The 12764-nt window shown below is 38.1% G+C and overlaps 1 protein-coding gene across 2 annotated transcripts in view; it reads right to left on the bottom strand.

Annotated features, from left to right (window-relative positions):
• Positions 1-6454: 6454 nt before the first annotated feature.
• Positions 6455-12764, bottom strand: part of LOC106158191 (uncharacterized) — a 30568-nt gene continuing 24258 nt past the window's right edge. For both annotated transcript variants that reach the window (XM_087009391.1, XM_087009392.1), the window contains exon 5: positions 6455-7985. In XM_087009391.1, the coding sequence (XP_086865517.1) occupies positions 7748-7985 (238 nt within the window). In that variant the 3' untranslated portion in view covers positions 6455-7747. The remainder of the gene's footprint in view (positions 7986-12764) is intronic.

The following is a 12764-nucleotide window of genomic DNA, read 5'->3' on the forward strand; positions in this document are numbered from 1 at the left end:
TTTAGTAAAGCTCTATTTAAGTTTGAGATTTTGTGAAGGGTTTCTTTTTCTCCAACCAAAAAAATGGCAACCATGTTATAATAATCACCTGAGTGCGGTACTTTTCAGCTATTAGCTTTGTAGAGCCTTGTTCATTGTAATACTCTCCTTAAAAGGAAAACCACTAAGTGGAGGCCTGGTCAAAATTATGCTTTTATTATATACATGAATGAACCTGTGTCCCACTCTGTACTCGGTTCAAAGTTGTAGGCTTGGTATATTATATCTATCAGACAAGGTCAAACAGTTTGACATCATTCTAAATCCACCCTTAGCACAGAGTGCAAATGCAGTAGGGGATTTTGTAAGTAAAATTATGAAAAAAGGTAATTAACTAGAAATGCACAAATGATTTCACTTGTATAATATTAGAAATTATATTGTAGAACATTATTTTAACATAATATAACATAATTTTTTTATTTATTTATTGACTATTATTACTATATTTCCATATGTATAATATAAGTGAGATAGAGAGCCTTTAAATGTAAAAACATTCCTGTGCCTAATAAATTATTATTATTATTATTATTATTATTATTATTATTATTATATTTCGCAAAAAGGCGCGTTTTATGCCGCTTAAAATGTGATGTAATGATATTTGATGAATTGTCACATTTGTGGTAGTTATTTTGGGCCGTTAATCGTCGTGATGGGCGGTGTTCGTACCAACCATATCCTACAGCAGTTTACAAAAACGTTAATAATCTTATAGACCCGCAAGACTGTGATTGTGTCTCGCCTTCGATCAGAAAGATATTTGAAGTATTTTTTAAAATATTTTTCACAACAAAAAAAAACCAGTGTGTGAAAAAACTATACAAACAAAGAAAAATGAAAATTATAAAACAAGAAAAATGATTACGACTCCATCATCTTTTTTCTCTGTCCATTCTAGCTGGTACAAAATTGGATAACAGATTGTTGTAGTAGTTGTAGTAGTAGAAGCAGCACCAGCAGTATATAGCAAAGTAAAATCCTGGATATTTAGCAATTGTTTCATGATAACCAAAATACGTGTCATCCATGACTGTTAGGCTAATGATGATTTAACCCTTTTTCAGAAGATTAACTGAAGATTTTCTAATTTTACCAACAGGATTGAAATCACCGTTTCTCTGTCAGAAGAAATGTTAAAAAACACAAACTACTTTATAGATCGTAATTTTTTTTAACGTTCGTTGTATTTCCTGGTGATAAAAACAACTTGTCTACTAAAATATATATATATTTATATTATGATACGCCTATAGCCATTTAAAGTAACTTTGTGTCATTCATATACTGGCATAGTGTTTAGCAAGGATTCAGAGACATGTAACCATTTATCGTGTAGCGGGAGAGATGGGCTTCATTTCTGAAATCAGCCACAATATCTCTATTCGAAATTAAATAAAGTAAGTCCACTAATTATTTTACACAATTACTCAAATATAAATGTTGACATTTTGCAAGTTAAACAAGACACATTTTCGATGCAAACGTACAGCGTAAGCTACTGTATTAATTGTTAGTTAAAGGAGTAAATATGATTTCAGTCAATCAATGAAATGTTGCTTACAAGAGGAGCTGTCCTGTCATGCCACGGCAAAAAAATGTGAAATATCATAAGTTTGATGCATTGTTGTTTTCGGCGAAAAAAAAACATGCATCATGGGGATTTATTGATCGTCTATAAAAGACACCTTCCAGGCGATTGACCGAAATGTAACCGTTGACTATTATAGAGTGTCCTGCCCTGTCATGACGTAGGATTATCCATCATGCCAGGTTTGATTTATTGATGTTTTTTGCGTAAGTAAGATTTATCATTTAAATACAGTGAAGAAAACAACACCCTTGCGACAGCCGATGGCCATTGTACCATATATTTTTGTATGACTTACACACACTGAACAATAGTAGTGTCACCTCTACTGAACCAGTACTTTGGGGGAGATAAATGACTGTGGAATGATATGATACTGGTATCATATTATTAACATCAAAATTCACAAAAGAAACGGTTCTGCATGAACATTTCATCTGTATCGATATTTTTACATTGCTTATATTCCGCCTTTTCAGGTCAATAACTTTGATTACTCTGAATCAGGGGGTGACACTTCTATTGTCCAGTGTGTGTACTTTATTTTTTTTTATTTAATTTTGTCTTTTTCATTCAAGATTTGAGTAATAGAAGAGATGCGTAAAAACCTGAAATACAGTGTATCTAGAATCAATATTTCTAAGAACTAAAAATGTGGCATTAGTCAAAGGTTTGCATTGGAGAAACTTTAAGTTCAACGGATTTGCATGTTCTTTTAAAAGACTTGGGCGTGGACCGACAGGGAGAGGGCCCATTGTTTCGCCAATCCTTCGTAGATCTACCAACTGAGCTCAAAATAATAGTGCAAGTTTGATGCAGCAAGTGGACTGTGGCATCTCTGTTTCTGGTCATCAGCATACCCATACAAATAGGTAAGTAAATAGTTCATTCCTGTGAATTTAAAGACAACAGACCAATCAGTTTTCCTTGAAATGTGTTATCGGAGTTGCATAAATACTAAAAAACAGGAAAAACTGCTTAGCTTTACTAAAAATGGTCCGATCATGCTAATGTTCGAACTCGACCTGTGTTTTTAGTAATATTGATCACCCCTGCGAGTTTCAAGACAATACACCTGTCAGTTTTCCTTGAAATGTGTTATTAGTGCTGAATATATGCTAAAAAAAGAGAAAAAACACAGCATAACTTTCGACAGAATGGTCCAATCATGCTGATTTTCTAACTTGACCTGCGTTTTATGAATATTCATCAGTTCTGTTTAAAGTCAAAAGGTAAAATGGTTTTCCACTTATTGTGTTATCGGTGGTGAAAGTGCACGGCGACGACGGCGACGACAGACGCAGGTGACGACGTGAAAACGCTTGCTTCTCAAGAAAAGAAAAGCATTTATTCTCTTTAACTGTTGTTTCCATGTAGTTACAGAGAAGATGTAATAATACTGATAATAATGAAAATAATAATTGTATCAAAGTATCAATGTTTCACTTTCCTGGAACTATGAATAACAGGCCTTCCCAACTACCAGACTCGGCACCTACGGGTCCAGTATAAACCGGTTTATCAGACCACACTACCCGTTTTCAAGGTGTGTGTCAGATTGCATTACAGAGTATCAGCCACCACACCGATTTTGCCTGGTGCGCGATGTGATAGCAATGATCCTTAGCGGGGTTGGAAAGTAGTGCATCTCATCTAGATTCATGCGCTGCTGCAATTTTCTCTGTTTTTGCTAAAATCCACCCTGAGCTTCAGAGCTAACTTGACACTAACCTTTTCACTGTAGCCTATCTCCATCGTGTCAAGTAACCTCTGACGAAAATAGTTTGACCTATTTTATATAAGCCAATCGAATCCATGTTTCAAAATTTTTCACCAAAGTTTGGTGAAAACGCTGATTGGTTGATCGTCAATCGGCAATCCTCGGCTGATTCCGCAAGCTCCATACTAACAACATAGTTATTGTCGAGTGCGGAGACATCCGAGTAGTTCCGAGTGGTTCCGAGTGCATAACCGTACACAAAGAAAGCATGGAGTATATCGGAATTGAAACCAGAGCAGTATGATGCCCTGCATCATTATCTACTGAGAGACGATGTTATTTGCGTGCTGCCCACAGGTTACGGCAAGACCCTGATATTCAGCCTTATCTTTGATTGGTCCGGATTTGAACAAAGCGCGCTTTGACTCGTTCGCGTTCATTGGCTAGATCGTTTAATGAGTCATTGAGTGCGGGCTTTTAAATTTGATTGGCGGGCGGCGGAGGCAATCGAATCTGGTCAGAGGTTACTTGACACGATGGAGATAGGCTACAGTGAAAAGGTTAGTGTCAAGTTAGCTCTGAAGCTCAGGGTGCTAAAATCTGACAGTACCGCAATTTTTAACATAAAATTTAGGTTCGGACATAGCCATTGATGTTTTGTAAATAAGAACTTGCAAACTTATATATTAATTTAGAAAAGTAGACCTAATTTTGATAGCAGAAGCATATTCTGTCGGGGGTTAAATATTTTCGTGACTACCGGGATGGACGAGATTGAGGGCAGGGGTAATCCTAGAGAGGGGTGAGAAACGTCCATTGTTCTCGTCAGCGAGGCTGTCCTTTTTCAGGGTTTGTACGCACGGACAGAAAACTTAAGTATTGTGGGAACGTTACTAATGAAGCCACTGGTAGTACTAGTAGATATCAGCCTGTAGTCTTGAACAAGCGCCTCGATGACGAGTGAACAGTTGTCAAAAACAAAAGACCCAGGTGTGGTTGTTCAACTACTGTTGATGCGTGCCGCAACGACCAAACCTAATTGCTCCTCAAGGTCACAAAACAATAACCGGTACTGACGGCTAGGCTCGTCTTAATCATATAAGTAGCGCGTTTCCACCCCCTGATTGAGGGAGTCGTCTGTTGTATTCATGCGACTCCTACTTGACGAAAACGAGGCGCGATACCCGGATGACAGGTAGGCTTACAGAATTTGTGATAGGGTATGATACACTTTTATGCGATCTGACACACACCTTGAAAACGGGTAGTGTGGTCAGATATACCGGTTTATTCTGGACCCGTAGGTGCCGAGTCTGGTAGTTGGGAAGGCTTGAATAATAATTTTAAAAAATCATCTTCTATCCCAAAAAAGGAACATACATTGTCACAAATGCAAAACGTTCAACTATGAAACGTTTTACTCACTTTGAACATTCAATCATCACTGGATTCGTTCTTTGATTTATTTCCTACAAGTATATCGTTGTAAAAAATATAATAATCTTCTGTATAGAGCAATTAATTGTCTTTGAGCAAATTTAGTTTGCTTGGCGCTGAATATTAAAACAAACGGGGAAGTACGCCCTACCGACAGTAAAATAGGCATCAAATAAATTATTATTCCCCTTGTGTTCCAAATATTATCAGAAATGTCAAATTATCGTGGAATCACAATATATTTTTCGGTCAGCAAACGAAAACATTGTTTTCTCTTGCACCAAGAACTTGAACAAAAAGAAATTTTGACAATTTTTCTAGGGAACATACGTTACCTAGTATATTCCATGATGCAAAGCCCCTTCAGTTACAGTCTGAATAGTTATAAAAACATCCTTACGTCATGTCTAATTTACCATGACTTAACCACTACAATATATAACGGAACGCGGTATGAAAATTTAAATTAAATGACCCGGAACATGCGTTATCGTACGTTTTTAGAATATACTAGTACGTTACCATTTAGGTCTCTTTGCGTAATGTAAAAAATATGGTAAATATTAAACTTTGAATTTAAATTGAGACAGTCGTGGATTTTTGTTCTATAAACATATATGTTTTAAAAATTTGGATACAACTTTAAATTCCTTCAATTTTATTTTTTTTGACACTCTAACATGTGAAATGCACGTCTATATTGGGTTTGGGTGCATTCGCGCACAGTACGTGTGATCACCGTATTTATACAAACTGTGACGTATCACTGGCTGCTAAATTGCGGAACACCGTTAACTATACTGACAAGTGTTACCACTCTCTCTCCTAACACAATTTGATGGTAAGAACACAGGTTTAAATTATCATATAAGCAATGCATTTGCCCTTGTGCCGACAACAGTTATTCTCGTTTTATGATAACAGTTAATTAACCTATACAGTTTGAAAGAAAAATAACCATGTTGAGGTAAATGTCTGGGCTATCTTGATATTAAAGGCATGCAACGATTATATATCCTTGTTTATCGTGAAAATAATCCCAAATGAAATATTTCCCATCACCTTGATATCAAAGCTGTGTACAAAATGACTATACACTAATCCGCTCTTGATTTCTCAGTTTGTAGATTTTTAAATTATTGTCCTTATACATATTTGATAATTTCAAAAGTATTTATAAAAATAGGAATTTGAAATGGAAAACTCTTTATCAGTCGTCCAGATACTTTCGAGTTTATGCAGCTGCCAAAACCCTCGCATGCTGTAATCCATGCGAAATAAGAACGACCGTAGCTGTGTCTCTACTGTGTATGCAGTGACCACATTCTCCCAATTACTGTGAATAGATATACAGGGCACTGGCATATGCGGATAGCAGAAAGCAGACGAGAGTACATAATATAATCAACGTTGAAGTATATATGACGTGTAATCATTTTAACTCTAATTAATTATCCAACTTTGGGTCTCGTACTTCAGTTGATGCGAGAGCAATTCTTTCGGATCTGATATGATTTGAAAACTGTCAGGCAAGTCTTTGCCAAGTGATTCAAGATGCAATGTGCAAAAATGTTACAGTAAAATGCCAGTAAAACACCCGTAGTCTGTGTAATAGAAATTTCATTCATATGGAGATTTGAAAGTTAAGACACAAATACATGTGATATATGTGACTTACGGTATTTATTAGTCATATATAGTCAAAATAAAATATTCATTTCCGTATGCAACATGCTATTTAAATGTACATATGAACCAAGCTCCGGTGGAGCGTGGATTCCCAGTAACACACAAAAACCACCTCTACATGTACTAGTTTCTTATACGACTCAAATAAATTCGACATGCCAAGGTATACACTGAATAAATAACTCGATCAGCCATAAAAGAGCTTTAGACTGCATCTTTCTTTAAATTTTTGGTCAGAAACTTAACCTACTTTTGACCTACTGTTCTGCCCCATTGATATACAGCATAGAATGCTACCAGATAAATCCGTTCAAATATCATTTTTCCGCTAAATTTAAACAATGCCTTGTTTAATTTTCGTAAATCTCTTAATTATACTACGTGAAAGTATATGCTCACATTTGTCTGGCCTTTGTGGCAAAAAATTGACTTCATATGCATCTTTAAACTAGAAATGACTAGTGTTCCATAACCTAGAGAAGTGGATTCATCGATTGTGTCTCCACAGTAGCTAACTGCGGAATTTGGAGTTGCATTGGTTTCAGGTAGATTTGTAAAAAATATATATAGCTTCGTTTTCATCATACAATGCACACTCCAATATCTTAGCGCAAATTCTGCAATTTTACAATTTAGAATCTCGAGCAGCTTTGGCGCACGTCTCGTCCATTTATGATTTACTGTTACATACAAAGCAAGGGAAGTGATGGGAATTATGGCAAAATATATAGTGAGCTATTATCGTGTCACAAAATGAGCAATATCAAAAGATCATTCCACTTTTTTAAATGTAAATCTTTTTGGGGGGGCAAATCACTTAAATATTGATAGTTTTGTTCATTGTTCCAAATTCACTGATTCTCTACTACACAAATTTGAGCACTACATTGATCAGGACAATACTGAATGTGTTTAAACATTGTTATTGCAGTATCTACCAACATGTAAATAATTTTGAATCAATCATGCAATATGGTATACGAAGCCCTAAGGGTTTTCGCTAAGTCTAAATATATGGACCAATTTTCTGGGGTAAAAGTGTACATAAACCACTTGGATAGAAATGTATAAATACAGGGGAAGGTCATAAAAATCAATGAACCACCTTTAGAATCTTGAGCTCATAAAGTTGATACGTCAATTCATGTACTTTTTACACCAATAAACAGCTATATGTGTATATCTCTCATCAGGCCAGCAAAGAAGTCGACAGGAACAACAACTCAAATGCTTCCACTTTCAACGCAACTTAACGATACCATTACATTTTAATTAAGAGTCACTTCACAAATATACTGCCCTGGTTCGCTACATGTTTGCTCCTTCCACTTCTTATTACCTTGTTTGTTGTTTATAGCACCGCAAGCTTTAGCAGCATTCGAGGGCGCCGTCCCGCCGTTGTTCCCATTCCAATTAATGTACCCTGCAGTTGAGGAGCCGTCCATCCACGCCCAAGTACCAGGGGTTGACTGTTCCAATCCAATCCAATTTTTGACAGAAGTTGTTCTGAAAACCATGCACAGGGAAAGAATAATTACTGTTTTGCTGGCCGTGAAATGCAATTTTTGGTGAGAAAATGGTGTGTCATTAATGCCATCATTGAACTCATTCAGAATACCGGACAAACAGATCTGCGGGTCAAATATTGCCGCCTCATTTGATTCCCTGTTGAGGAATCCCCACGGGAAATCTGTTTAGTGTCAAATCAGGAATTAAGCGGCAAGCTTTTAAGTGGATCGCCATATTTGGTCCACGGGTCTGTTAGTCGCTGTTCTGAATGTACTCAATAACACACAAATATGCAGGTATATTTTTAATACGTTAAAATATCCTTACTTGATATGATCGAGACCATAAGCTTTTATAAGGACAATTACTTAACACTTCAGCATCTTTCAAAGGACATTCTTAACACACACACTTTCTCTCTCTGTAATGCATAAGTTGGTTACTAAAATACATTAAAAACCTACACAGCTGGAATGAGGGCCTCTACGTCAGAATTTTGAGATTCGCTCAATATGATAGCCAGTGTGCTTCCTGTAACATTTGTAACACATTGTGCCTTGGCACCGGCATAATCTAATTGGTCACTAAAGAACTGGAAACATTTGGTACCATCGCTTGATTTTATCCAGAATTCGCTTCCAGGTGGACCCCCTGGGCAAGCTAGAAAAACATACAAAACACGTGAGAAAATATAACTCATACAAAAGTACAGCAAAATATTAGATTTTTAAAATCTCATTTATATTAAGTGAAAATCTCCATCACAAAGAAATCGTATCAGATACGATTATTTGGCTCATATGTTTATCAATAACACCAATGAATATTTCACTTACAGATAAACAAATGTGAGTTAAGATGGATATTAAAACAATGTGAATATGCAAAGTACATTATACATTTATGATATAACATTAAATTAATTATTCCAGACCTTCATTTTCATTGTTTTAAAGTACCATCTTACAAGATATACTCACTTCTAGTATCAACACATATGATGCCATCACCTGAGAAGCCAGGTAAACAAGAACAACTAAAACTGCCAACAGTGTCTGTACATGTGGCATTTTCTGCACAGTTATCTGTACCCAAGAAACACTCGTCCAAATTATTACATGTTGTGCCATCACCAGTGAAGCCGGCTAAACAAGAACAACTGAAACTGCCAACAGTGTCTGTACATGTTGCATTTTCTGCACAGTTGTCTGTACCCAAGGAACACTCGTCCAAATTATTACATGCTGTGCCGTCACCAGTAAAGCCAGCTAAACAAGAACAACTGAAACTGCCAACAGTGTCTGTACATGTGGCATTTTCTGCACAGTTGTCTGTACCCAAGGAACACTCGTCCAAATTATTACATGCTGTGCCGTCACCAGTAAAGCCAGCTAAACAAGAACAACTGAAACTACCAACATTGTCTGTACATGTGGCATTTTCTGCACAGTTGTCTGTACCCAAGGAACACTCGTCCAAATTATTACATGCTGTGCCGTCACCAGTAAAGCCAGCTAAACAAGAACAACTGAAACTACCAACAGTGTCTGTACAAGTGGCATTTTCTGCACAGTTGTCTGTAACCAAGGAACACTCGTCCAAATTATTACATGTTGTGCCATCACCAGTGAAGCCAGCTAAACAAGAACAACTGAAACTGCCAACAGTGTCTGTACATGTGGCATTTTCTGCACAGTTATCTGTACCCAAAGAACACTCGTCCAAATTATTACATGTTGTGCCATCACCGGTGAAGCCAGCTAAACAAGAACAACTGAAACTGCCAACAGTGTCTGTACATGTTGCATTTGTTGCACAGTTGTCTGTACCCAAGGAACACTCGTCCAAATTATTACATGCTGTGCCGTCACCAGTAAAACCAGCAAAACAAGAACAACTGAAACTGCCAACAGTGTCTGTACATGTGGCATTTTCTGCACAGTTGTCTGTACCCAAGGAACACTCGTCCAAATTATTACAGGCTCTGCCATCACCAGTGAAGCCAGCTAAACAAGAACAACTGAAACTGCCAACAGTGTCTGTACATGTGGCATTTTCTGCACAGTTGTCTGTACCCAAGGAACACTCGTCCAAATTATTACATGCTGTGCCATCACCAGTAAAGCCAGCTAAACAAGAACAACTGAAACTGCCAACAGTGTCTGTACATGTGGCATTTTCTGCACAGTTGTCTGTACCCATGGAACACTCATCCAAATTATTACATGTTGTGCCGTCACCAGTAAAACCAGCCAAACAAGAACAACTGAAACTGCCAACAGTGTCTGTACATGTGGCATTTTCTGCACAGTTGTCTGTACCCAAGGAACACTCGTCCAAATTATTACATGCTGTGCCGTCACCAGTAAAACCAGCCAAACAAGAACAATTGAAACTGCCAACAGTGTCTGTACATGTGGCATTTTCTGCACAGTTGTCTGTACCCAAGGAACACTCGTCCAAATTATTACATGTTGTGCCATCTCCAGTGAAGCCAGCTAAACAAGAACAACTGAAACTGCCAACAGTGTCTGTACATGTGGCATTTTCTGCACAGTTGTCTGTACCCAAGGAACACTCGTCCAAATTATTACATGTTGTGCCATCACCAGTGAAGCCAGCTAAACAAGAACAACTGAAACTGCCAACAGTGTCTGTACATGTTGCATTTTCTGCACAGTTGTCTGTACCCAAGGAACACTCGTCCAAATTATTACATGTTGTGCCGTCACCAGTAAAACCAGCAAAACAAGAACAACTGAAACTGCCAACAGTGTCTGTACATGTTGCATTTTCTGCACAGTTGTCTGTACCCAAGGAACACTCGTCCAAATTATTACATGTTGTGCCGTCACCAGTGAAGCCAGCTAAACAAGAACAACTGAAACTGCCAACAGTGTCTGTACATGTGGCATTTTCTGCACAGTTGTCTGTACCCAAGGAACACTCGTCCAAATTATTACATGCTGTGCCGTCACCAGTAAAACCAGCTAAACAAGAACAACTGAAACTGCCAACAGTGTCTGTACATGTGGCATTTTCTGCACAGTTGTCTGTACCCAAGGAACACTCGTCCAGATTATTACATGTTGTGCCATCACCAGTGAAGCCAGCTAAACAAGAACAACTGAAACTGCCAACAGTGTCTGTACATGTGGCATTTTCTGCACAGTTGTCTGTACCCAAGGAACACTCGTCCAAATTATTACATGTTGTGCCGTCACCAGTAAAACCAGCAAAACAAGAACAACTGAAACTGCCAACAGTGTCTGTACATGTGGCATTTTCTGCACAGTTGTCTGTACCCAAGGAACACTCGTCCAAATTATTACATGTTGTGCCGTCACCAGTAAAACCAGCCAAACAAGAACAACTGAAACTGCCAACAGTGTCTGTACATGTTGCATTTTCTGCACAGTTGTCTGTACCCAAGGAACACTCGTCCAAATTATTACATGTTGTGCCGTCACCACTAAAACCAGCAAAACAAGAACAACTAAAACTGCCAACAGTGTCTGTACATGTGGCATTTTCTGCACAGTTGTCTGTACCCAAGGAACACTCGTCCAAATTATTACATGTTGTGCCGTCACCAGTGAAGCCAGCTAAACAAGAACAACTGAAACTGCCAACAGTGTCTGTACATGTTGCATTTTCTGCACAGTTGTCTGTACCCAAGGAACACTCGTCCAAATTATTACATGCTGTGCCGTCACCAGTAAAACCAGCTAAACAAGAACAACTGAAACTGCCAACAGTGTCTGTACATGTGGCATTTTCTGCACAGTTGTCTGTACCCAAGGAACACTCGTCCAGATTATTACATGTTGTGCCATCACCAGTGAAGCCAGCAAAACAAGAACAACTGAAACTGCCAACAGTGTCTGTACATGTGGCATTTTCTGCACAGTTGTCTGTACCCAAGGAACACTCGTCCAAATTATTACATGTTGTGCCGTCACCAGTAAAACCAGCAAAACAAGAACAACTGAAACTGCCAACAGTGTCTGTACATGTGGCATTTTCTGCACAGTTGTCTGTACCCAAGGAACACTCGTCCAAATTATTACATGTTGTGCCGTCACCAGTAAAACCAGCCAAACAAGAACAACTGAAACTGCCAACAGTGTCTGTACATGTGGCATTTTCTGCACAGTTGTCTGTACCCAAGGAACACTCGTCCAAATTATTACATGTTGTGCCGTCACCAGTAAAACCAGCCAAACAAGAACAACTAAAACTGCCAACAGTGTCTGTACATGTGGCATTTTCTGCACAGTTGTCTGTACCCAAGGAACACTCGTCCAAATTATTACATGTTGTGCCATCACCAGTGAAGCCAGCTAAACAAGAACAACTGAAACTGCCAACAGTGTCTGTACATGTTGCATTTTCTGCACAGTTGTCTGTACCCAAGGAACACTCGTCAGAATTAACACATGTTGTGCCATCACCAGTGAAACCAGGCAAACAAGAACAAGTGAAACTGCCAACAGTGTTTGTGCATGTGGCATTTTCTGCACAGTTGTCAGTACCCAAGGAACACTCGTCTTGGTCATTGGTACATAAGAAGCTCCCTATAGTGTTCACACAATTTCTCCCTATGCAAACTCGTAGTCCGAATGGAAATTCTATTGCACATTCGTTGATGTCTAAAAAGAGAGAGAAATACTTTTTAAAAATTAGGTAGTCTGTATGTGTTAGTTAATGGACTTCACACCCCACTGACTAGATCGTCATATTCATTTAGTCCAAACTTATCTTCCTTATTCTCCT

The sequence above is a fragment of the Lingula anatina genome, chromosome 3, assembly GCF_051362555.1.
Source record: "Lingula anatina isolate TDL-2025a chromosome 3, LinAna3.0, whole genome shotgun sequence".
In the NCBI taxonomy this organism is placed as follows: domain Eukaryota; kingdom Metazoa; phylum Brachiopoda; class Lingulata; order Lingulida; family Lingulidae; genus Lingula; species Lingula anatina.